Source organism: Gymnoscopelus braueri, assembly GCF_963280865.1.
Source record: "Gymnoscopelus braueri genome assembly, chromosome: 1".
Taxonomy (NCBI): Eukaryota; Metazoa; Chordata; class Actinopteri; order Myctophiformes; family Myctophidae; genus Gymnoscopelus; species Gymnoscopelus braueri.
Window position 1 is genome coordinate 33403297 of NC_137603.1, and position 26593 is coordinate 33429889.

At 44.0% G+C, this 26593-nt stretch overlaps 1 protein-coding gene across 17 annotated transcripts in view; it reads left to right on the forward strand.

Annotated features, from left to right (window-relative positions):
• The window catches only part of herc1 (HECT and RLD domain containing E3 ubiquitin protein ligase family member 1), a 108517-nt gene that overhangs the window by 53263 nt on the left and 28661 nt on the right, over positions 1-26593 (forward strand). For 3 of the 17 annotated variants that reach the window (XM_080437128.1, XM_080437137.1, XM_080437143.1), the window contains exons 37-59: positions 37-429; positions 857-1020; positions 2576-3269; positions 4209-4482; positions 5844-6054; positions 7609-7775; positions 8431-8547; positions 9441-9666; positions 10558-10682; positions 12156-12391; positions 14047-14315; positions 15121-15173; positions 15854-16054; positions 17405-17579; positions 18231-18495; positions 19092-19305; positions 21248-21510; positions 22166-22293; positions 22813-22931; positions 23847-24047; positions 24483-24613; positions 25021-25226; positions 25834-25954. In XM_080437128.1, coding sequence (XP_080293254.1) covers positions 37-429; positions 857-1020; positions 2576-3269; positions 4209-4482; positions 5844-6054; positions 7609-7775; positions 8431-8547; positions 9441-9666; positions 10558-10682; positions 12156-12391; positions 14047-14315; positions 15121-15173; positions 15854-16054; positions 17405-17579; positions 18231-18495; positions 19092-19305; positions 21248-21510; positions 22166-22293; positions 22813-22931; positions 23847-24047; positions 24483-24613; positions 25021-25226; positions 25834-25954 — 4953 coding nt within the window. The remainder of the gene's footprint in view (positions 1-36; positions 430-856; positions 1021-2575; positions 3270-4208; positions 4483-5843; positions 6055-7608; positions 7776-8430; positions 8548-9440; positions 9667-10557; positions 10683-12155; positions 12392-14046; positions 14316-15120; positions 15174-15853; positions 16055-17404; positions 17580-18230; positions 18496-19091; positions 19306-21247; positions 21511-22165; positions 22294-22812; positions 22932-23846; positions 24048-24482; positions 24614-25020; positions 25227-25833; positions 25955-26593) is intronic. The other 14 variants (XM_080437129.1, XM_080437134.1, XM_080437139.1 and 11 more) reach the window with 9 other exon arrangements.

Below are 26593 nucleotides of genomic sequence, written 5' to 3' on the forward strand. Positions count from 1 at the left end.
TAATCCCGTTCCGTGGGTGAACCGTTATCATTCCAGGTGAAGATCTGTGACATGCAGATGCGCGGCACCCCCAGGGACCTCCTTCCGGGCGACCCGGTCTGCAGCCCCGTGGCCACCGTGCTGGCTGAGGCCACCACGCAGCTCATCCGCATCCTCCACCGCACCGACCACTGGACCCACCGCATCAACAAGACCATGACCGAACGCCTGCACAAGATCAAACCCTGCTTCAGAGAAGCCACCGGCCCCGGTGGCGGAGGGGGTCAGAGGTTGAAGAAGAGCCGCTCGGTGCAGAGCCGCGAGGAGCACGACGCCCAGAGGGAGAGTCAAGAGACACCCGCCAGGTCGGAGGAGGAGAGGGGGCGCCACGGGCGCCAGCACGGCCTGGGAGAGCTGTCGGACCATCATCTGAGGACGCTGTGCACGGAGGTGTGGCTAGGCCCTGTGACAATTATTACCTTATTGTCCGATCGCGATTATTTCAGATAATCGCAATTATCTTTGCATTTTCGCCAGAATCGTTACCATTCATATGTATAAATTCATCTGTTGAAAAATTGCGGAAATAGCCCACAACGCATTGCGAACTGTGAGCTTGTACAGTAGATCAGAGCTTGTAGATCGGTATAGATATATATATAGATATTTCTGAAATAACGAATTTGAAAGTATAAAATTACTATATGCCTGTTTTGGCCAAAGTACATTATTTATTTTGATTATTGGTACCGGTCATTGTCCATCATTTATTTATAAATTAAAGTTAGTAGTCATATCTGCCCTGTGTAATTTTTTTTAATTTTTGCAAACGGAAATGTGTGACAATTAATCTTAATGGTAAAATACCTAACCCTAGGTGTGGCCTGTGTTGGCTGTGATTGGCGGCGCGGACGCAGGCCTCCGCGTGGGAGGCCGCTGTGTGCACAAGCAGACGGGACGGCACGCCACCCTGCTGGGCGTAGTGAAGGAGGGGAGCACGTCGGCCAAGGTTCAGTGGGATGAGGCGGAGATTACCATCAGGTATCCAAGGGGCCGGGTGGGGCATTTGCAAAGGCCATGTTTCCGCCGTTTACCTGGACATCTTTTGTGCAGATAAAATTGTACTGGTCTTACTGTATATCATCATCGTCGGGTGGGAAACCTGTTGAACCTGTGTTCAAACGGATCCAATGTAGTTATTATTGGATTGGAGTCACAAGCTCTCATTAATACTTTTAATTTGTTCAATATTTAGAACCCACAGACACACTTAACCACTTAAACCACTTGAAACATTTCAAAAATCTACAAGAAGCTATTTTTGCTATTTTTGTGTGATTCTGTAGTATGACAAAGTAGGACATCAATTTATGAGAAAACATAAGAAGTTGAAATATGGAGAGAGTTTCTGCCCGACAGCAATGATATTTCAGTCGTTTACCTGGACATCTTTATTTTTGTGCAGATTAAATTGAACTGGCCTTAAATATTTATTACATACATTCACCAGTGTCTTTTTTATTGTGCATTTGTCTCTTGGTTTGTTTCTATGGCTTGATTATATTATCTATGCATGATGTTCCATTGTAAGGTATGTGGAACAAGCGGTGCTGTGGCCTTAGGCATAATGATTATCATCAGTATAACCTCATGCCAATAGAAATGTGTAAACAGATATGTTGTGGTTGGATGTGATTTCTGAACATGTGTTCACTTGGCTGTATTAACTCTGCTTTAGCCTCTCCCATATCCTCTGCACTTGCTTTCATAATCATGAAATACTATTTTCACTGTTTTACATCCTCCCACACTTCATTTACCCTCTCTGCATGGTTTAACACATTACCCTCTCTGCATGTTTTATGAACACATTACCAGGGTCTCCGTGGAATATTAAATTAATGTATGTGAAAATAAGGCCTTATAGAGGACTTGAAAAGACAAAGAAAGTCTTACGTTCGTGTTTTAACGGTCTTAAAAATGCCACAGACAGCGACAGACCTGGAACAAGCGCCTGTCACTTGCTTCTGTTATGTTCGGGGAACATTAATAAGAAGACAACAACTAGCATTAGCATCATAATAGCACTGATCCTATCCGCGAGATGACGAGTTCAGCGGAGGTATGGTTTGGGTCCTTTCATCACAAAACAACCTATTGACAAGGAGACGTTTGTTTTGATGTTTGATGAAACCCGCAATATATCAGCTGGATCTAAACCAATTGAATGATGGTGGATACTCCAATCGCCCCCGTGATTGCATTTTCTTTTTTGTTATTTATTTATAAATTAGTCTTGAATTTCATTCAAAGTGGCATTAAAAAAGGCTGACGTGCCTAAACCTGCAGAGACCCTGTATTACCCTCTATGCGCGTTTTATTAACACATTATCCTCTACATTTTTATTATCACATTGCCATCTCTGGACCAGCAGTTGACATCCTCCCTAAACCTCCACCTGACTCTCACAGACCACGTTTTTTAGTTTGCCTTTGTCACGCATGCTTTTCTTCGCCTCTCCTGTCCTCTCCCTTACTTTGTGTTTCCTTCCCTTTGTCTCTTTTTTCACTCCTTCTTCGCTCCCGTCTACTAAAGCTTCCCAACTTTTTGGTCGCCTAGTGACACTCCCCTGTACAACCTGGAGCCGTGCGAGCCTCTGCCCTTCGACGTGGCGCGCTTCCGCGGCCTAACGGCCTCTCTGCTGCTGGACCTCACCTACCTCACCAGCATCCACGAGGACACCACCGCCAAGCTTAGCGCACGACGCCACGACAAGAAGCACCGCAGCGCGCCTCCCGCCACAAGCGGGGGCGGCGGCGGTGGTCACGAGGCGGCCGGCAGCGACGACAAGGCCGACAGCGACGGGTACCACCACAACGAATCCAAAGAGAATGTGGGAGCCACGACCGGCACCGCCCCCATCGCTATCGTAGCCGCCGCCTCCGACCTGCGTGTGTCCCACAGCCTGGAGGAGGTCAAGACCCTCGCCACGTCCAACTCCAAGTCTGAGAGCGAGATCTGCTCTTACACCTCCAGCCCGCAGCAACAAGCTCCGGGAGGAGCGAGCGAGACAGTCTTCGCTGCAGCTCCACATACTCCTGCAGACGGGAGCAGGAGGAAGGGCCACGAGCATGGCTCTCGCAGCCACGAGCCCTCTCCTTCATCCTCTGCTGCCACCCAGTCTGAGATACACGCTGTGCAGCTGTCCTACCTCTACCTGGGGGCCATGAAGGCCCTCAGCGCCCTGCTGAGCTGCAGCAAGTACGCGGAACTGCTGCTTATACCAAAGGTACAGCTGTCCCCAGTCCCCGGTCCTTACAGCAGTAGTTCTACTTTAGTTTACACTCCTACTTTAGTTTCGCCTGGTGATCCAAGGCAGAGAGCAGTTTGTGTTATGCCTAATTTATACACGACGGTGTCGCTTTTCCAACAAGAACAGATCTTCAAGGTAACAACACATCACAATGTGACATGTTGTGCTTGAATATCTGTTCCGTTAAGCTTTAGTGGCTGTGTCCAGCATATGTTTTGAATTGTTTTCAATGGGAGCACCACGTATTTACACTATGTAATGCTAGAAACACTGTCAGTGTGACCAGGGGCTGAGTGTCTATTCTGTGCTCAGCCGTACATGTGTGGCGTGTTTATGTGGTTGCTGAGAGTTGAAAATGTTTCCCCTTTTGGCGTTTGCCAAAAGGTAGCCTCCACACTGTCACTGATGAACGATAATGTTGTGTAAACAGTGGCACCAAATATGCTCTGCGCAGTACAGCTGTGTCGGAGGCAAAGAGAACGAGAGAGAGAGAGATCACCTCCATGAAAGACACCGGTATATACCGGTATATAGATAATCTGACTCTGATTATTATAAGAAGGCGAGATAGTTTAAGCTACCTGAGGTAATGCCAGCTACCCTGCCAGCTGGCGTCTGCTATTCATAATTGTATCCTCATTTCCGTTAATAATATACAAAATTACAATTGATTCAGATTGCATCCCAGATGTCCCCCTCATGGATTTTGATTGGCCTGTCAGTGTTTCTACCATTCATGAAATCACTCTGAAAGTGATCCAAACTATATCAATTCCCCACTGTCGTTGTCATTACAGTTGTCGTGTGGACTATGCCATCCTCTTCACTTAAAACGACTTTTAAATGACAAATAGTTGTAGAAACACGTGCTTGGTGTGCACAGCCCTTAACTCTTTAACATCCTCTCACATGAAGGTACAACCGGAGGCGGCCCCCAGTGGGCACAATGCAGACCTCAACGCTGGGCCCACCGGCGCCACAGGGGCCACGTCGCCTGTGTGTCAAGAGGAGGTGGAGATGCGAGCCGCCCTGCAGTTCCTGATGCGCCACATGGTGAAGCGAGCGGTGATGCGTTCGCCCATCAAGAGAGCCCTGGGCCTGGCTGACCTGGAGCGAGCACAGGCCATGATCTACAAGCTGGTTGTCAACGGACTGCTGGACGACCCCAGCGGAGGAAAGTCCAAATCTGGTGAGAACAGTCCTCTACATTACTGGTTCTCAACCGTTTTCATTTCAAGGACCCTCAGTTGTATAAGCATTAGACCACGGATCTACATTTCGCAGCATTTCTTTTTCTGGGATCCCAATCTACACTGTAAAATCTATGTTAAGCAGGTCCATTTGATTCCACCTGTACACTCCCGTAAGGGTCCATTTGGACCTCCTTCACCCCCCGACTCGACGTTGAGAACCATCCTGCTGCTTTTTTAGACCTGAGACCCTTTTCAATGCTCATCACACAAGCTTTATTACAGAAAATATACTGTACTTGTTTTCGTGAGCGGAAATGATGGACGATCACAACTTCCTTTACCGCTTTCATGACTATGCCGCATTTGAAGATTGTGGAATAGTCTAGCTCAGAGGTCTTCAACAGGGGGTCCGCGACCCCTAGGGGGTCCGCGGAGGTACTGCAGGGGGTCCGCGAAATTGTTGTTTGATTAAACAATATTTTTGTTTGAAAAAAAAAAAAATGTCAAATTGTCTTTAAAGGCGCGCTGCAGTGACATTTTTGGTCATTTTATTTTGAAGGTTCAGTCTGAAACGTCGGCTCAACCGACTCTAAACCAATCAGAAGGTCCCATCCCTTCAGGCTATGGGACGTTGGATCTCAATCACTTCAGCCGTGCGCAACACGGCTAGTGTTTGTTTACAAGTGAGAGAGAGACGGCCAGTGAAGCACGTTTGCTACTACCTGGCTTATTTCTAACCTATAATGTTTTCAGATACATATTTTAGTGTGCAGATGAAGTTTAAAATGAGTAATACACTCATCTTCAATGAGATTCAAAACGGAGTATCTCTGTAATTAAAATCAGCTGTGTTTGAAGAACGTGCAGCTATGGGAATCAAACAGGTGCATGTAATCAAGATTCATTTATATTCATGAAGGCTGCGTTATGTCATCACGCAGCACGTTTTCGTTTACAGGAAGTAATTAAGATTGGCTTTTTAGGGACTTTAGATATAAAAATACTCAAAACAATTGTATACATAAATATACAATATATGTGGTAGCCCCCCCTACCCTACGAGGTAGGGGGTCCCTGCTCCATCTCCCCATCAGTTTGGGGGTCCCTGGCCTGAAAAGGTTGAAGACCCCTGGTCTAGCTTGAGAGGCTGTGACGTATCAATGGGCAATGGGGGCAAGTTTTCAGGGAGGGAGAGTTGAGAGGGAGAGAGAGCCTATTTCAACCACACAATAACAGAACCTGAACAGTGAACACCATGATCGACGACGACAGCACAATGACCCCAGACTAGCTGTTTTCTGCTTGTATGTTATATCTAACTTCATTGCTCTAATTCTCCCATCTTCTGCTCCCTCAGTATCGAGAAGTGAGCCAGACGGCGAGGGGGAGGCGGTTGAAGGCGAGCAGCTCGCCCAGACTCCGGTCACCACCAGCCCCTCTGCATCCAGCACCACCTCCTTCATGAGCTCCTCCCTGGAGGACACCACCACCGCTACCACACCCGTCACCGACACCGAGACCGTCCCTGCCACCGAGTCACCAGGCGTCATGCCCCTGAGCCTGCTCAGGTCAGACCCACATGATACTGATTCTGTTTCTGCTCTTAATTACTTACTGTATTACTCATTATAACATTATTAATTGTGCATGGTCCACATCACATTATCACATTACTTGTAGCAGTCTGGTGGAGTTGTGTATTTCACTGTGCTCATAAACAAAAAGTAACCGAAGAAATGGTGGAATGAGGCATTACTATACCAGGATAACTCCTGGTCCCCCTTTATTGTCACGTGCATAAATTATTTGCCCTTGAGCCAGGCACTGGTCCCCCGGCACTGCATTGTGTCTCACTGCTCCTAATAGTTAAAAGGGTTAAATGTAGAGCACAAAGTATGACTTGAACCTGATCATACAGTACACACTTGTTTCTGCCGTTATTGGTCTTGTTTTACTATTATGTTAAAGGAGAGATCCGGACATTTTAACACTCTCACCGCCAGGCCCGTAGCCTACGGGCCGATAAATCCAACTGTAAAGCGCCGATCCCGTAGCCTACGGGCTGTGGTGCTTTTTCCTTTTTTTCGAAAAAAAAAACATTTTTTCAATTTTCTAGTACGGCACATTTCATTGTAACACCACCGGAAATGGAATTATTCGGGATCACGTTTTGCCGATCCCATAGGACTCCATTCTAAAGCGCACACTGCAACGCCATTTTCTTCGATTGTAGTTTTTCTCCTCGCTGATCACTGTTTAACCTAAACCGTTCTAACTACAACATGGATGCCCCGTTTGACACGTGGTTTGGACTGGTACACGCAGGGAGATCTCCGCGATGTTTACAAACAGTGCAGAGCTCAATCTTAAGGATTTTAACGAGGTCTATGGCAACGTGAAAAAAACAAAAAACAACAATAAAACGTTGGCACTGGTGAGTACATTATGAGATTAACCTCTGGCGGTCAATGTGTTAAGTGTTATCTCTGATGTGTCGCTAATCACTCACCATCATTGAAATGGACGTTGAGTTATTCCAGAGAGTCCCGTGTAATGCAGTCTGGCGACCCCCTCCGTGGCATAATGGGAGCCTGTGTAAGAGTGAAATTCGTCTATTATAACCGATGCAAAGTTAGTTTTTTCTCTACTACTGCTCATTGTGGAGTCTCATGATACTCAAACATGCACTGAAAGTCGCGCACGAGTTATCGTTCGTGCAGAACTAGACGACGCTGGCTGCTTACTTCTTCCACAGAACCTGGCGTCTGTGGAAGAAGTAAGCAACCAGCATCATCTCGTTCTGCATGAACGATTGCTCGTTCGGGACATTCAGTGCACATTTGAGTATCATGAGACTCCACAATGAGCAGTAGTAGAGAAAATACTAACTTTGCATCGGTTATAATAGACGATTTTCACTCTTACACGGGCTCCCATTATGCCAACGGAGGGGGTCGACAGACTGCACGACACGGGACTCTCTGAAATAACTCAACGTCCCTTTCAATGATGGTGAGTGATTAGCGACACATCAAAGATAACACTTAAAATGGGCGGATCTCTCCTTTAACTATGTACAAACACACACTGATACTGTATTGTATGCATTTTTTTCTGTGTAGGCAAATGTTCTCTAGCTACCCGACCACTGCTCTGCTTCCAACCCGTCGGGCCCAGACCCCTCCGGTGTCTTCTCTGCCCACCTCTCCCTCTGAGGAGCTGGGCCGCAGACAGAGTCTCACCTCCCCTGACTCCCAGCCCTCCAGACCACAGAACCGAACAGGCACATGTAAGTATAACACTTGCATTACAGCACACATACAGGTACCCGTATAGCAGTGGTTCCCAACCTACAGTAAGGGGTCAGATGGGTGGGCCGCGAGCATTTTCAGAACATGTTTATTTTTAATGAACTAACAAAGTATACTTTAAGTTCCTTTTTATCGGTATCAACATTTAAAAATGTTCAAGGTTTTAACCCATTTAGACCTTTAGGCTGATTTTTTTTTTTTATCTTCTAAATCCTAACAGTTTTCTGAAAAAACTGTTACAGTGGTGTGTTCAATGTATGCATGTATTTGGCCACGGACCTCCATCTCAAAATATTTGTTTCAGGGACCCCGAGAAGCAAAGATTTGAGTGAAACATTTTATTTAAAAAAAATGCAAAGATTTGCACAAATGTTCACGATTTGCCAAAAATAGCAGATCTACAAGGGTTTTTTAAGTCCTTGGCAGAATTGGATTTTGCACGTAAATGACGTCCTTGGCAGTGAATGAGTTAATGGGTTAAAGAAAAAATGCTATATTATTATCAATAAAATCTTTAATAAAAGCGTTTTGCCAATTATTTGGGGTCCACTTGCAGTATCCTCACAGCCCATGCAGGTTGGGAATGGCTGCTGTATAGCCACCCAGCTAATGGTTGTGGATGTTTGTTCCCAGCATTGTCGGACCCCAGCAGCAGGCTGTCTACGTCCCCGCCTCCCCCTGCCATCACCGTGCCCTTGTTAGAGATGGGATTCTCTCTTCGCCAGATCACCAAAGCTCTGGAGGCCACCGGTGAGTCTGGCTCACTAACTTCCTGCATTATAGAAGTCCTGCATTATAGAACAGAAGACCCCCAGTTTTGTATGTATTAAGCCTCGGACCCCCGTAACCTCTAAGGTTCCATTTGGTAACTCACTATGAATAATTTAGCTGGAGACCCACCAGAATCCCCACAAGGACACCTGGGGGTCGAAAAATTTAATTTTAATGTAATAGGGACCACCATGCACAGGGACCACTTAAACCCTATATACTCATTGTCCTGGGTCCCCCAGGGGCCTGTACTTGGCCCCCTCCTTTTTTCTCTCTACCCCAAATATCTTGGTGTTTGCCTATTTTCGCCAAACGGAATTATGACATGCCAAGAATAGCGCTAGGGTTCATGTGGTTAACACATTGAGTGCCATAAACGGTCCGGACCGTTTTTGAGAAGCTATGCGTTATGTACCATAAACGGTCCGGACGGTTTTTGGCCCATTATTTTAAATGTATATTTTTCCCACGTGGGCTGCTCTAACGAAACTTTGGGATCATCCAAGGAGTCTCTAAGAAGGAGTGCCCGGATGTGGATCCATGTCAAAAATGCTTCCGGTTGTCCGCTCCAATGTTAACTCCTTGACTAAAAGCTTAATATCTCCATTTCTTTTTAACGTGGTGGAAGTGAGCCGTTTTCGATCGGCGATCACTCTGCAATGGAGGATCGCGTTAGAAATATTGTTGTTCCAGGCGTTAGTCGGGACCCTCCGCCGTCTCGCACGCACGCTTTGTTTACATGCGCGTCCTCAACGGGGCTTCTACAGCACAAAACATATCAACGTAAGTGGATGGAAGATATGCTGGCACTAGATGTACCCTATTTTAATAAACCTCTGGCACACAATGTGTTAAACGTGACATGATGGTAGTTGTTGACGCACTAGGTGCTCCGGGAGAGGCAGACGCCCAGAACATCACGGTGCTGGCCATGTGGATGATTGAACACCCCGCGACAGAGGAGGACGATGAACCCCACACTGGAGGAGGAGGCGACGGTGCTTTGGCCTCCAGCGGAGGAGGCAAATCCCTGGAGAGGAGCACCTACCTGTATTCTCCTGGAGACGCCGCTGAGATGGAGGAGGGCTTCAGCGAGAGGTACCGTCGTTAGCGTAGCCACAGTGAAACTCAACAAAAAAACAGTTTGTCACAATTTTGTGTTTTTTGCTTGTTGAATTCTTTGCAAAATCCAATCTGTGCTCTATTTACCTGGAGCTCGATCCCCGGCTCTTCTTGGCTTCGTGTCGAAGTGTCCTTGAGCAAAACACAGAACCCCTAGAGCCTGAGTTATACTTGGTTGCACATTATGTATTGCACCGAACATAGAAGATCCACAAGCTCACAACATGTCGTGTGAGCTTGTAGATCGGCTATTTTTGGCACGAGACATTGCCACACAGCTCAGTAGAAATTTGTTTGAACTGCTCCCCGAGTGCCCCTAGGTGGCTGACCATTGCTTCTGATTGTTAGGATGGGGCAAATGCAGAGAACCAATTTTCCCCTCATGGATTAATACAAGTTAAAACATGGTACCATTGCACAGCAGTTACCATCTGCCAAACTTGGTCTTTGACTTGATTTCCACCCAGCTCCAGATATAGGCTTGTTTTTGGCTGGATCAGCCAAAAATGAATCTAAATATTGAGTCAAGCAACTTTAAAACACTTCTGGAGTCATTGCACCCCAGGCGGTTTTTAAGTGACATCTTCCCTTTAACCAAAATCTACAAGCTTAAAAGTAAGCTTGAAAGCTTGAAATGCTAATGACATTAGCATATCTTTAGCATGTCATCCATGGTACAGGCATGATGCGCTGAATCAGTGTTGGCTTCTCATGATCAGTGTTTGTTTTGTTTTGTTTTTAGATTTTTCTATCACTTCATACCCCCTATGCTTTGTCTTTGGAGAAATCCCTTTTTTCTTCTTTAAAAATATTAAATTTAAAAGGTGAATTTCATCTTTTAAATGTCATCTTTCATGTCATTCGCAGTCCTGAAGGTCTGGAGCAGGAAAGTCCATCAGCCTCCAGTGGTCCTCCTCCCCCCAGGGGGCGCTCTGCTGTCAGCAGGAAGCACCGCTTTGACCTGGCTGCTCGCACGCTCCTGGCCCGTGCTGGTGAGAACCTCCTGGAGACAGCAGAATCCTACATCCAGTGCTTCTTGTCTTCAACGCTGACCACAATAACCGTATTCACACAGCGGCCATTTAGATTTTACGCCACATAAAGACAAACGAGTGTGACGTACTATGAGAGCAAAGCGGCCGCCATTTGAATACGGTCACTGGTGTTAAGGGCTGCAACTATGGATAATTTTCTCAGTGATTATCGGTTACTTTTACGTTTTGAAAGAAAAAAATGATACATCTCAATTTCCCCCGCCAAATCGATTATTTTTTATTAACTCTTTCAGTGCCAATGAAATAAAAAAATTATTGCGAACTTTGCCAGAATTTTTTTTTGGTTTTTTCAAAGAAAATAAAAAGTGCTTAGGAAGCGAGATACAGCCTTTTTCAGTTTTAGGTTAAACAAAGAGTGGATGGAGCTGCAAATCTTCAGATAATGATATCTTGGGTTCAGAACACTTTTTTCAAAAAAAAAAAAAAAAAAACTTTTTTTTCTTTTTTTTTTTTTAACTCGGGATTTCTCGTTCTGGCACTGAGGGTATAACCCAAAAACTCGGGATAACTCGGGGTCTGGCACTGAGAGAGTTAACACATTGAGTGACCGGTATTATCATCCAAATCATCCTCAGAGTGCCAGCGTTTTTACCGTGCCTTGGCGATGTTTAGACAGCGGCAGAAGCCACAAATAGGACCCGGATGTAAAAAATCACACCCAGTGTGAAGTGGGTGGTGTGGTCACAGTGGTCATCACAGTGATGGAAGAAGTGATGGAAGAAACCATAACTTTAAAAAAACACATCTATTTTTTTTTTTAAGTTATGGTTTCTTATATAGGACTATGCACATGTGTCATGTTTCCCTAGCCAATCACAGTCCTGAATAGACTGTGATTGGCCAATCACGGTGCAGGGTTAGGGGGGTACATTTGTGGCCAATCACAGCGCAGGATTTGGTGTGCAAATATCCAAACCTCATATAGGGGCGGTTTCACCGCCCAAAAATAGTATCCGGGCGATGGGGTAGGGGTCCGTCTATCGACTGGAACAATAACATTTCTACCGCGATCTGCCATTTTAGAGCGATCGCCCATCGAAAATGACAAAAAAAAAAAGATATGGACATAGAAGTGTTTTTCATTTCATTTCATTGGGGCGGATGGACGTCCGTTTTTTGGGGATGACGTCACATCCGTCCATATCTTTTTACAGTGTCCTAGGATCATTCCTAAGTTGCGTTAGAGCGCCCTCTTGTGGATTTCTTTTTTAAAACGGCACATTTTTGGAAAAACTTAGATCTACGGTTATGGCACTCACGGGTGTATTTGCAAAAACGTAGATCTACGTTTTTGGCACCCAATGTGTTAAAATCGATTATCGCTTATTGTGTTTATAATCAATAGTATAATTTGATTAACTTGCTGGCGTTTCTCTGTCTTTCTTTAACTCTTCACCCGTTGTTCTTCAGCCGGTCTGTACCGCTCGGTCCAGGCCCATCACAGCCAGTCTCGACGTGACGTCTCAGCACTGCAGCAACAGCAGCAGCAGCAGGACCCCGGCGCCCTGTACGACTTCAACCTGGACGAGGAGCTGGAGATGGACCTGGACGAGGAGACCATGGAGGCCATGTTCGGCCAGGACCTGGCCAGCGACACCGACATTCTGGGAATGTGGATCCCGGAGGTACTGGACTGGCCAACATGGGTGTGTGTGATTTTAAGCTACGGCCAGCTGAGCCGCTGTCACCTTTTCCTTCCCACTTCCCAACGCTTTTGACCTGTCCGCTGACGGATAGCATGTTCACACATGCATGCTGAGCAGATTGTCTAAACCACTGGTTTTCAACGTGTGGTCCGGGGACCACCAGGGGGACAAATGGACGCTTACGGGTCTCTTAACTCAATCTGAGAGAGTGTACCAATGGAACCATTGTGTTAAATTAACCGAATTAGACCTGAGGCAGATTCTAAAAACGCCTTCTAAATCCTGTTTAAAAAAAAAAAAAAGTTTAATGAACGTTGCTATATACTGTATGTAGCAATATATACTGTTGCTATATAATGTATATAGCAACAACTACACACAGAGAATGCGAGCGGGGGGAAATCTCCCAAGAAATCTTCACGTGCTCGAGTGGAGCGTCCATGCCGGCTGCATTCATTAATATGGAGCTGAACCACAATCTACACTGTTATATCCTCAGTACTTATTTAACTTAGAGAATAGACTTTCTCGGTAGCGCGGAACAAGAAGAGGCCACTCGGACATTAACGCGGGACTGTTTATTAGTTCCTTAGTTCCCAACGAAAACAATCTTCAGCATGAAACGGTCCAAAGATAAGTTAAAGTTCAGGGTACCCCTTAATTTGTAATCCACCGAAAAGAAAGCTTGGATTTATCTCACCTGCCGTGCCTCCGTCAGAAACCTCTCGCTGACCTCTTGTCCCCCCCTCCCCCTGTAAGTGGCATCAATGAATCAATCACCCACAGTAATTACCATTTTTTACGTGAACTGGAAATGTTCATATTTTTAAAGTCACTTCATTGTTTCCAACATGATACATTAAACAATTACATCAAATACACATATCATGCTTAGTTCAAGCAGGATAAAATAAAATAATTGTCACAAGCGTACAAATGGAAGTGTGCTCCATTTGTACACTCTTCCAGACGCATAAGGGGCCATTTGGTCCGGTGGTGGTCCCCAGAAACCAACATAGAGAACCAGTGGTCTAAACAATAAACAGGTAACGTTAAACGTGCATGGTGACGGTTTAATTCTCTAAACAATACGCAGATAAATTATGTTCATACATGCATGATGAACAGATTCACTAAACGATAACACTGCTTTCCTGGACATTACAACCTTTTGTGGGATAACAAAGTGTCAGAGATACAGCTGTTATTTAGCTTGCAAGCCTAACATCCATAAGATTTTATTTTATTCATTCTTAGTATTAATTATTGTTTTAAATAATTGCTTGTGGCATAAACATATGAGTTTTGCATGTCTCTTAGCAACTATATAAATGAGACGCATTGAACTGAAACCCCACGCAACAAAAGAAGCTTGAGCTAGCATGCAATGAAAGATGAAATATTTAATTGCGGTTCACTAATTGGTGTTGGATGAATGATAATGAATGTCAACTGGCCGGTTGATGGTTGTTTTAAGTGAATATATTATTAATGATCTTCAATGCAAAAGCTCTCATTGACCCACTCAAGCTTTTGTGTTTAATCTCACGGCATGCCTGCTTTACTGTGTATTGAACCCTAACAACTCTACTGATTTTGTATCCTGTCTATCCGTGCGTGCGCGTTTGTGTGCGTGCGTGTGTGTGTGTGTGCAGCATGTGTGTGAGACAGAGGAGCGAGACGAGGTGGTGGTGTGTGAGTTGTGTGAAGCCAGCGTGGCCAACTTCAACCAGCACATGAAGAAGAGCCACCCGGGCTGCGGCCGCAGTGCCAACCGGCAGGGTTACCGTAGTAATGGCTCCTACGTGGATGGCTGGTTCGGAGGGGAGTGCGGCAGCGGCAACCCTTACTACCTGCTCTGTGGCGGCTGCAGAGAGAAGTACCTGGCCATCAAATGCAAGGCCAAAGTCCCCATCGTGGAAAGGTACTACGAACTATCATCTGAACGCTGTAGATCATTTAAGACCTTTTAAAGTTGGTCCTTGTACCGTGGATCATAACACCGGCTGAAGTTTGAGCCAATCTGCAATTCAATAATACTGGTCTAAACTCACTGGTACAGTAGCCTAACTAGTATCGATGACAGTAAATTGAATGCTCAATACTGACAATTGAGTCTTTATTTATCTCACATAATATCTCATACAATTACAAGCATGATATGGGTGAAAGTCGAATGAGTTCCAAACATTTTTACAAACACATATTCATTGTAGAACATAATCCAATGTTATTTTTTCTTGGCATTGTTGTACACTTGGGTATTGTGATTGCTGCTATTCGAAACATAAAGGTAGTCCATAATGATTTAGAAACCTCAACACCCAGCTGGATCGCATCGGTTTTCATTAAATTTAATTTTACGTTACAATAATGTTATTCATTTCACCCAGACATTGATCGTAATAATAGCAAAAAATATTAACAGTAGGCGTGACAGTTCAATTTGACGGGAACATTCTTTCCAACGACTCATTTCTGCTTTCTGGAGCTCTGTTCTGCTAGATATGCAATGATACAGACTACTGCCACCTCCTGACAGAAGAGAACAGCGCCAACTGTTGACCATCAGCTGTCGTCTGTGCCGTGTTTTTGGAGCTACTTTAAACGTGAAAGATCACCAGACACAAAGTGATCTGTTCAGTCGCGGTTAGTCCTAACAAGTCAGCTTGGTGTGTCAGGGTCCTTTAGATCTAATCTATTGACCTTCCTCTTTTCTACATCTTCAGATACAAAGGACAGGCTCCTGACCTCTTGGGGAAGCAGGATAGTGTCTATGAAGGTAAGATATCTTACTGTTGGACTGTCTCTGAACAAAACACAATAATCGTATCGCAGAGATTTTAATTTATCGTGACATTGTTGCATATCCGGTACCACTTAAACCTCTAGAATTGGTACCTGTAAAGAACATACTTGATACAGTCGTTTTTTTTTTAAATATATTTTTGGGGCTTTTTGCCTTTATTGATAGATTACAGTAGGCTGACAGGAAATGGGGGGAGAGATGGGGAGGTGACACACATCAAAGGTCGTCAGGATCGGGAGTCGAACCCGCGACACGCTGTCAGGCTGGATTACCAATCTAGGTGCCCAGACCGTTACGCCAACCGTTCATGCCGATAGTCTCTAAATCTCTACAAGCTCACAACGCGTTGTGAGCTTGTAGATCTGGTATTTTTGGCAAATGTCCACCCCAGACTATGGATGCTGGGGTTCAAGTAGTTAACAAAAGTGTAATTTTAAGCATATTTTGATTATCGCAATAATATCGTAAATCACAATTATTTTGGTCACTATAATTTATGCATGACATTTTTATATTGTCCCATCCCTAATAACGTACACAGTATAGTTCTCCATTTGTTAATAAAATGGCCATTGTAAATATCTGTTTCCTGCTGAGTCTTATTTGAACCATGTGTGTGTGCACGTGTGTGTGCATGTCCTGGCTTCTTACAGAAGACTGGGACATGCTGGATGTTGATGAAGACGAGAAGCTGACAGGTGAGGAGGAGTTTGAGCTGCTGTCTGGTCCTCTGGGTCTGAACGAGAGGCGGGTGGTCCCCGAGGCCGTCCAGTTCCCTGACAGCGACCCTCTGGGAGCCTCTGTTGCCATGGTGACCGCCACCAACAGCATGGAGGAGACCCTACTGCAGATAGGTAAGATGGAGGATTGCCTCGTCCAATAATGTTGCAGATAGACGAGATGAGATATCTTATATTTTTGGCCTCATCCAATCAGCTGTTCTGTTTAGAGTTCTGACTTTCAGAACAAGAGCTGTTGTTTAAAATAAATCAGTTTGCTCTTAAACTTAACACATTGATTGCCAAGATATTAAACATAGTTTTCTATCCCCGTGCCGGCGTATAATTACCTCAAAATTCAAATTACCTTTGAAACGCCGTGGAACCGACATTGTGTAAAAAAAAACACACAGAAAAAGTTTCCTGTGAGTAGACGGAAGGATCTGTGTATCCATGGGAACGACAAGTTTCCAACCGCAATCCGCCATTTTGGAGCTTTGGTCCGCTGAAAACGGGTGGTTTTCAATGGAAAAAAAAGAAACTGAGTTACAGCCGTTTTTCTGAAAATCCCATCATTGGGGCGGATGGAAGTGACGTTTTTTGGAATGATGTCACATCCACATTTTTCTTCTCTGAGAGACGATCGATCATTCCAAAGCTGTGTTAGGTCGCCCCTTGTGGAATTTTACCCAAAAAATGTAAAAACGAGTTAACTCGATCTAGGCAATCAAGCGATGGATTCTAAAAACGAGTTAACTCGATCTAGGCAATCAATGTGTTAACTGTGCTGGGAAATCACCACTGTGGCTGTATAATCGATGAGTCTGTAGATACATTTCTTTTAATATTTTGTTTATAAAATGATTTTAAAATGATTGCAAAATACAATAATGCAATGCAAAATTATGGAAAAATGCACATTACATTTTGGGCCCTTATGCCTAAACTTTTTTGGTATTTATACTATTTTTACCCTCCCATCTCAAAATATTTTGTTCCAGGGACCCCCAGAAGTAAAGATTTTAGTTAAAAATGTTCGCTTTAAAACAATATATTGAAAGATATGCGCACATTTAAAAAAATAGCAGATCTACAAGCTCGTGGCACTGCACTCGGTGCCGCGCTATGAGCTTGTAGATCTGCTTTTTTTGAATAGACAAAGTGTAAAGTAATGCTTTTTAGCTCAAATCAAAAAATTACACAGATGCGTTCCAGGTCTTAATGGGTTAAAGTAGTGAAAATAGCCGATACACATCGACACGTTGTGAGCATGTAGATCAGCTATTTGAACTATTTTAAAATGTTTAAGGGGTAAGGCGGTGTGCAAGATAGGGCCCTTTGTCTCAACCCAAAAGGGCATTTTGAAATAGTTTAATACTGTATATGTTTACCCACCAGTCAAACTGTCAATGTAACTAAGTGTTAATTTTTTTTTGTCCAAAACACGTTTCATTAATAGTGTGTTTTGTTGTGCTGTGCTTCCAGGATGTCAAAGCTCGGTGGATAAGAGCTCGTCAGGCAGGGTGACGCTGGGCGAGCAGGCAGCAGCTCTCCAGAGCCCCCACGACAGAGTCATGGCCCTGAGGAGGGTGACAGCCGCCGCCCAGGTGCTGCTGGCCAGGACCATGGTCATGAGAGCCCTGTCCCTGCTGTCTGTCAGGTATGTGACCACGCATCACATCTGTGCTGTAAGCTTTTACATGATTGGATCATTATAACTTCTAACTAGTCACTGTTGAGCAGCGTTGATTTCGTCGACTAAAACTATGACGAAAGATGTTAGTCGACTACCTTTTTTCACTGACGAAAACAAAATAAAAACTAAGCTACGATAACTAAGACTAAATACATTGACAATTTCGTCAACAAATAAAAACTAGACTAAAGTGTTAGGGAGGGACTAGTGGAGAAGAGATCCAGTAGAACTAAGGGACAAGTCATTTTATGCCTGGTTGCGCTCGGGTGTTGCAGATCTACAAGCTCACAACGTGTGAGCTTGTAGATCAGCCATTACGACGCCATCAAGGCACCGCCAAAATACATTTTAGTCGACTAAATCAACTGTAGATTTAGTCGACTATAATCTTATGATATTTAGTCGACTAAAACTAGACAAAAACGAAAACATTTCAGATGACTAAAATATGACTAAAACTAAATGGAATTATTGATGACATTGGTTTCGGCAGTTATGCAGCCGATTTTTATCAACGTAACCTGGCGTCCCTATTTTGGGCAAAACAAATTGCCTTGTAAGCTGAGCTCACAATGCAACGCGACTAATCTCTCTTCGTGTCTGTCTCCCTGCCAGCGGGTCCAGCTGCAGTCTGGCAGCAGGTCTGGAATCTCTTGGTCTAACAGACATCAGAACATTGGTCAGGTTGATGTGCCTGGCGGCGGCTGGCAGGGCAGGCCTCTCTGCCAGTCCTCCAGCAGGCTCAGGTCCAGAGAGATCCCGCGGGGCTGCCAAGGCCAGCAAACCCATCTCCTGTCTGGCTTATCTCAGCACAGCCGTGGGCTGTCTGGCATCCAACAGTCCCAACGCTGCCAAGCTGCTGGTGCAGCTCTGCACTCAGGTATGAGACGGTACAATCCAAGAGTATGACATACTTGATGATTCATTGTCACACAAATAATTGCAATTAACTATTTAAATTTGGCATTGAACATTAGAACATACAAATTACATTTCTGTTTGGCTTTTAGGCTTTGTTAACAAAAATTGCACAGGGCACATAATGACAAATAAGTTAAATATACAAAAAAATGTAATGGAAATTAGCGGTGGTGAACACATTGCGACGCATTGTGAGCTTGAGAAGGGTTCCAGGGGGTCCCCAGCATAATGATTGATAGTTAGGAACCAAGTCGACGTTTATACATAGGTCTGTAATTCTGACAGTGTACACACACACACATAATGAGTGTCTGCCTCCGACACTTGCGCCAAAATGACGCAGCCAGGCACCGTAAAAGTACTATATATGTATCTATTTAGGTATTTTTAAGTTAAAACTCACTTGCGTATTTTTTAAACAATGTTGTTGCATTCCAAAATATACTCGGCGCTAGGACCCTGCAGCATTTTCCGTGTTATTTGCCAAAAAGACTACTAAAATGGCTGCTACACCGTGGCACTTTAATGAGGGTTGTATTATTCTGCCCTTCCCAGAACCTGATCTCTGCAGCCACAGGCATGAACCTCACCACGGTGGACGACCCCATCCAGAGGAAGTTCCTGCCCAGCTTCCTGCGTGGCGTGGCGGAGGAGAACAAGCTGGTCACTTCTCCCAACTTTGTGGTCACCCAGGCTCTGGTGGCATTGCTGGCAGACAAAGGGGCCAGACTCAGGCCAGCTTATGACAAGGCTGATGTAGAGAAAAGAGGTTTGTTGGTGAAAGGAAGTGATGGGATTGGTTGGCAGGCTGTATCGGTTCGGTTGTGTTATTTGTATAGACCAGTGGTTCTCAAAGTGGGGCCTAGGGAACCCCCAGGGGTCCTTGGGGGGACTATAAGATATAAATGAATGTATATCTTGAAAATAATTGATTTAAAAAAAAAAATGTATGTCTTGTATGGGAGTTCCTGGCACAAAATAATTTCAGATGGGGGTCTGCAGCCAAATACATATTAATTTGGGGGTCCTTGACATGAAAAGCTTTGAGAACCTGTGGTATAGACACTTTCAAATTGACAACAGTGACATTCCATCTCATGATTTTTTTTCTGGAATTTTCTTAGCACAAGTGTAGTGTAATAGTGAAAATAGCAGATCTATTGCGACGCGTGGTGGCGGCTGTTTTCACTATTATAATTATAAAAACATACATGTTATACATATGTTTTGGACTTACAAGGTTTCCACCTAACTACAACAATGTTATTATTATTACCAACCAGCTGGATTTGTTTGGCTTGTCTCCTTGCAATGAGGCTGTTTAAGTGAAACCGTCTGTACATTATGGTCCTTTTCTCCCCTGCATATTTATCATCTCATTTGTCATCTTTATTTTGTTTCTTTTGTATTTTTGATTCATAGTGTCCTGTCTTTGTTGAATGTATTATCACTGTGTAATGTGTACGTTATGACTGGTTATCAGTAGATATAGCATAGAATTGGCCATTTGGGGTAAATTAATTGTCCTTTAGAATCCTTAAGAAATTCCTTTTTCTATACAGTAAAAAAAAAAACATCCCTGATTTTTTAGACTTTATCCCTGTGTAATATTTTCGTTGTGTGTGGATACACTGATCATGACACAAACAGCAGCTTAAATGAATGCAAATTAATTGCATGAAATAAACGCTCCCCTGTAAGGACCTTCAGAATTCAGTACTGTATGTGTCAAAACACATTTCAGGTCCTGCATTGTAATTTTGGTTTAACACTGCAGAATAATGTCTGATTGTGAGATTATGAACTTGAACATTTGGGGATTTAGTTTTTTTTTATGTTTCATACAGTAATTCACAAGATACACAGCCAATTGTTTTAGTGCTTTAAAGCCTGGTTTATGCTTTGGCGACATGCTGTCTGACCTGTCACTCAACAGAAATAACATGAACTGAAAAAAATGCTGTGCATTGTGGTGGCACTATTTCAGTTGTTTGTGTCGAGTAATCAACCCAAATGTATTGTATTTGTGTAGATATTAATCACTAACCTGACGCTTCCAGATCCAAAGAAGCTTTCGTCACACATTTGTTTCTCAGCTTATGAGAAACTAGTTACTCAATACCGCCCCCATCTGGCAGAGTCAGGTTAATTAATCACTGTCACCCAACACAAACGGAAAAAGAACCCAACCGAGTGTACAACAATAAAAAGAACAAAACTTTGACCAACATGAACCCTAGCATCCCTATTCTGGGCATCAAACATTTTGGCGAAAATAACCAATTTCCCTGAGGGACCTGCTCTCACCCCAGTCAACTGAAGAATATAGGGTTTAAGTGGTAAACAAGAGCTTGTGACTAAATAACTACACTGGATCACAGGTTCTTTTTTCAATTTGCTGTGGTTATAGTGGTAAAAAAAAATTCATTCTGGTAAATGATGTTGAACAACAGTAGTACTGTATATTGTTCACATTGGCAGACATCAAGAGCCAATAATGTTCACAAGACAAGAGTGATGACACATTGTCAGAAAAACATGAACCAGGCTTAAATGAGCTTGTCAAGTGATGTCACTTCACACATGTCACCATTTTTGTTTTGTTTCTGTACCTTTGTTTTGTTTTGTCTCTTATTTTGTCATGTTTTTTTTGTTTTTTCCCTTCCTCTCACTCACCGGGCGGCCATGTCACTTCTGTGTTCCGTGTCAAGCAGGTCTAATTGCGCATTTGTATGCCCATCCTTCCCATAATCCCTCCGCTGTAGGCCCCCTGGAGCTGGCTAACGCTCTGGCGGCCTGCTGCCTGTCGTCCAGGCTGTCGTCTCAGCACCGCCAGTGGGCCGCCCAGCAGCTGGTGCGCACGCTGGCTGCCCACGACCGCGACAACAACCACAGCCGCCCGCAGAGCTTCACAGACATGGCAGGGGACCTGCGCAAGTGCTCCGTTTTCAAACTGGAGGCGCACCAGAGCAGGGTGGGTGCACCCTTCTTTACCTCGCTCACAACTGATATCTTTGAAGCCATGTAGATCAGTGGTTCTCAAAATTAGGGTCCTGGGCCCCCAGGGGTCCTTGAGAGGGTTCCAGGGGGTCCCCATGCAGTATAAGATTGATAGTGAGGAACCAAGTGGGTTCGGTAAAGGTCGGTGACAAATCTGCCTGATGCCTAATTTATACTCCGTTGCACGGCGGTGTCGCTTGCTGACAAGAGCTGATCTTCAATCTACCAATATATCACTTCTCAACCTATTGTTAGCTTGAAGATCTGTTCTCAAGTGACACCGTTGTGTGATGAGTATAAATAAATTGAGCTTAATACAAGTGTCTGTATGAAATGACCCAAAGCTGGAATAGTTAAATCTTTCTCTCTCTCTCTCTCTCTCTCTCTCTCTCTCTGTCTCTGTCTGTGTCTCTGTGTCTCTGTGTCTCTGTGTCTCTGTCTCTGTCTCTCTGTCTCTGTCTCTCTGTCGTTCTTTCCATGTTGAAGCTACTGTAACATAAGAAATCAAACTTTTGTGTACACCTGCAGTAACCTATGACTTTGTGGTCTTAAGGCGAGAGCTCTACCGACTGAGCGACCCAAGTTCACATGTTCTGTGTGTCTAAAGCTGCTCCTATACGTTGCTCCAGGTCATCACATGTGGTTGGTGCTGTAAAAAAGGCCTGCTGGCCACCAGCGGGAACGATGGGACAGTCAGAGTGTGGAATGTCACCAAGAATCAGTACAGCCTTCAGCAGACATGCATCTTCAATAAGACGTAAGAAACACACACACACACACACAAACGTACTCACTCACTCACGCAAGCGTTCAAGTGGTTAAGGCAATAGCCAAATTCCAATACAAAAATTTCTGCTTCCTCGCCTCCTCTGTCCTCCATCCTGCAGCATGGTGGTGTTAGGGAGACATTGCTGACCTGCCGATATATGTGACCATCTTGTGAACTTCACATACCGTCAGTGTCCAATTAAAAACGCTAGTTAAACCTAGTATACTCTGTTCATAAAGAAAATAAAACAGTATAGCTTTATGTTTGGACATTGACATTATGTGACATTAAGTCCAAAAGATCACATATTTTGTCACCAGTCACCAGTTTCACTGTAACACCACCACCCTGCTGGAGGACGGAGGTCAGAGGCGGCAGGGAGGCACAAATTTGACTATTGGGATTTGGCTGACGTGCAACATGATTGTGGTGTTATGGCTCCCCCCAGTGCATGGACGCAGTATCTGTATTTGATCTATGTTGTGTTGTGGTTGTGTTGTTGAGCAGTGAGGGTGAGATGGATGGCTCCCCCTGTGAGCCCAGCCTCTGTCCTCTGACCTGGAGTGTCACCGGTAAATACCTGGCCTCCGCCATGGACAAACTGGTCAACATCTGGCAAGTCAACGGTAAGCAATTTCGTCTTTCTGCCCTTTATCCCATCCTCAACCGTTTTATTTGTTTAAAATAAACATAACATTTTATAATCCACTGCTGTAAACAAACGGAAAAAATGGTTTCCAATACAATGATGCTCTTGTTAAACGGCTCACGTTGAGGTCCACGTTATGTGAGGAAGGCATTAAGATTTTAGATGTTGCCTGCATCCTACACCGTATGTCCCTGTCCTCCTTCTACAGACCCTCGGATGGAAAGATCACATTTTCTACTCTGTTTCTCCCATATGACAGATCAACTTCAATATTATCACCTTTGTAGCTGAATTGCCTCAAACTGCACTCCTACACAATTGCTGTATACAGTATATAACTTGTTACTGGAGGGTAGGCCTGTCCCCGACTAAGGATTTGTTTAGTCGAATCTAATTGGCGACTAATTGCCAATAGTCGACTGGCAGTCGACTAATACAAAAAAAAAATAATAATAATAATTTTTTTTTTAGGGCCAAAATACATTTTATTTCAAAGGGCCAAGTCTACACAGTTTGTTTTGTGTCTCCAGCAGAGTTTCTAGTGTCTAACTCTCTCTGGAAGAGGTTGCACATGAACTGTGCAGCTGCCAGTATAACACTATCAGACTGTGGTTGTACTGTGCAGCTGCCAGTATAACAGTATCAGACTGTGGTTGTATTGGGCAGCTCCCAGTTATGAATGCGCTGAAACATGAACCTACTCTGGATCAATAAAGAAAAAAAAGAAAAGAAAATCATAACATCCCCGGTTCGATTCTGTGTTGAGACCTCTGGTTGGTCCTTTGCCCTCAGTCTCTCTCTACTGTCGCATCTAAATGAGCTCGAATGTGTTAAAATGATCAGAGACGCCTACAGTACTAATGGTGTCCACCCTGTCTGTGTGTCCTGTAAGGCGGTAAGGGTCTTCTGGACGTCCAGCCGCACTGGGTGTCCGCACTGGCGTTTCCCGAGAGGGAGGCCACGTCCCTGTGGTGTGGAGAACCCAAGGACCTGCTGCTGGTGGGCCGTATGGACGGATCTCTGGGCCTCATCGAGGTGCTGGATGCCTCCACTATGCAGTGCACTGAGCTGGAACACTGTTACAGGAAGGACGGTACGTACCGGACAGAATGTGTGTGTGTGTGTGTACACATGCATGTTATCATAAGGAGTGAGTGATTAAGGCGTCCAAGTGGCTCAAAGGTGAGGTTCCTGACCACCGCTGCGGAGTCTAGGGGTTCAAATCCTCCCTGGTGCATCCGGCTTGGCCGGACGTGTTCGTTCGTTGGAAGCCAGTTGGGGGATTGGTGATCTCTGTCACTGTCAATGGGGAGGTATAGCATGATCCTCCCTGTGAAACTCTGCACTGTCAGATGTAAAGAAGCTGCTAGTTCCTTGTATCAGAGGAGATACTGTAGGGTCCAGCAGTGATGAATTGGCATAACGACAAACTTTGGATGAAAAATAGCGAGTGATCATAGTTTGATGTGCTGTGTATTTATCTTCATATGTTCAGCGCACATGAATATAATGTTTTGTTCCATTCCAGTGGCTGTGATGCATATAGCCTGGTACAGTGAGGACAGCCCTTTCGCTGTGGGCTACGCAGATGGAAAGCTGCTGATAGGATCCATAGAGCCCTTGGAAAAAGGAGCAATTGTGGTCATCGATGCACACAAGGTACGTCATCAAAATGCCTAACTTGCAATTACCTAATTAAGGGAAAGTTGGACATTTATGATCAAATATGGACTCACATATTCTCAGATGGACTGATGTGAGGACAAGACCCTAGAAAGTGTTAGAAAAGCAACTGTTTCCGTTAAACCTAGCAATGTGTTGTTATTGGTTTCATTTGTATTATTATTATTGTAATGTTTTGTCTGTTTTGGTGGTGTTATGTTTTTGATATCGTCTGTTATACACTCTACATACATAAAATAAAATAAACATTATTAAAAAAAGAAACACATACCCACTCACTCTCAACCTTATCACAACTCCACTGATTGATACAAAATTATCAATAGCCATTACAGTAAATCCCCAAATAGAACCTTCCTTGCTCTGTGTGTGTGTGTGATCAGGAGTCCATCAGCAGTATGAAGTGGAGTCCTAGTGGGCAGATGCTGCTCACCTGTGCCAAAGAGGAGACCGTGAAGCTGTGGTCCAGTTCATCTTCTGGTTCCGGCTGGCGCTGCTTACAGAGCCTCAGTCATCCTTCTGTGGTCAATGGCGTGGCCTGGTGCAGCTTGCCTGGACACGGGCCAAAACCCCTCGCAATGTTTGCCACGTATGTTGATTCTGATGTTGCTTTATAGGAAGACGATATGATTACAATGATGCTTCATCCACTTAAGCCAATAGCCGATCTACCAGTGTGATGCACTGTGACCTTGTAGTTTAGCTATTTTAGCTGTTTTCTGAAAATGTTTGCCTATAATGACATGCCCAAAATAGGGGAGACAGGTTGAAAGCAGTTAAAGGTTTATATGATATGTTTATAATACTGCTTTAAAGGAAATCAATGAAATGCTACAGTTTGAAAATAGTCACCAGCAGGTGACGCCAAATTGAGGGCTTCTCTCACCTGAGTGGATCTTTAAAATGAGAGCCAAGATGCTAACGTGTACTGTAGTTGTTTCCCTAATGATTTATCTGTCTCACACAAATTAAAATAAATAAACCCATCATTTAGGCTGCAGGGGTAAAACAAATCTAAAAGCATTCTTTTTTTAAACTTTATTTGTCTTGCTGCTGCTGCAATGAGTTTAATTTAGGCTGTTGGAACATGAGCGAGTGCAGAATAATACATCTTTAAGCATACTGTATAAAAATGACTGACAGATTATTGTAATATCAAAACTATTTTGATAAAATGATTTGTGTGTGTGTAAAAGATGCTGTCAGAATGGTCTAGTCTCGGTCTGGACCGTACCTCAGGACACCTCCAGCTTCCCAGAATGCAGCTCTTCCAGTTCAGAGGGGTTTTGGGAGAATGAAGCCAAACCTAGATTCCGGGTACGTGGTTATATTTGACATCATATGAACCTGTTAGCTTGAATTGCTTTTTTTGGTGAAATAGTAAATCTTCGGTCCATAACTTTTATGGCCGTTTTCTCCCTCTCCCAGTGGACAGAGGTAATTGGAAAGAATGTCTGAACTACAAATGCTTCAAATTGTTAACCAGTAGCTGTCCTACCCAACACCAGGGTCTAAATGTCTCAGTGGAAGAGTAGGGAGACCACCTCTAACCACTGCAGATGTACTAGTAGTTAAATTGTATTTATATACCCTACTCATACTGATTGGTTTAAATTCTTATTTATTAAAATAAGCTTTGATACTACCGTAGTTCCCTCATGTTTGTGTTCTCCTTGTCAGTATTCCTATGGATGATATTCTTAAAAATATTGACAGTTACACCTTCATGGGTAAGAACGTGGAGTGACCTAGTTTTTCTGTCAGGGAGTTGGCAGACCAAGCAGAAGCATTTAACTGGTGCTAACTGAATAACTGCAAACTTTTAAAACACCATCATACTGTAGCTACATGAAGGACCTGAACTGATGGCTTATTGAGAAAAAAAACAAAATGATGTAGTTGAACCCGTCCAGCGCATCTGCAATATTAATACCCAATATAATCTCCATAAAAACT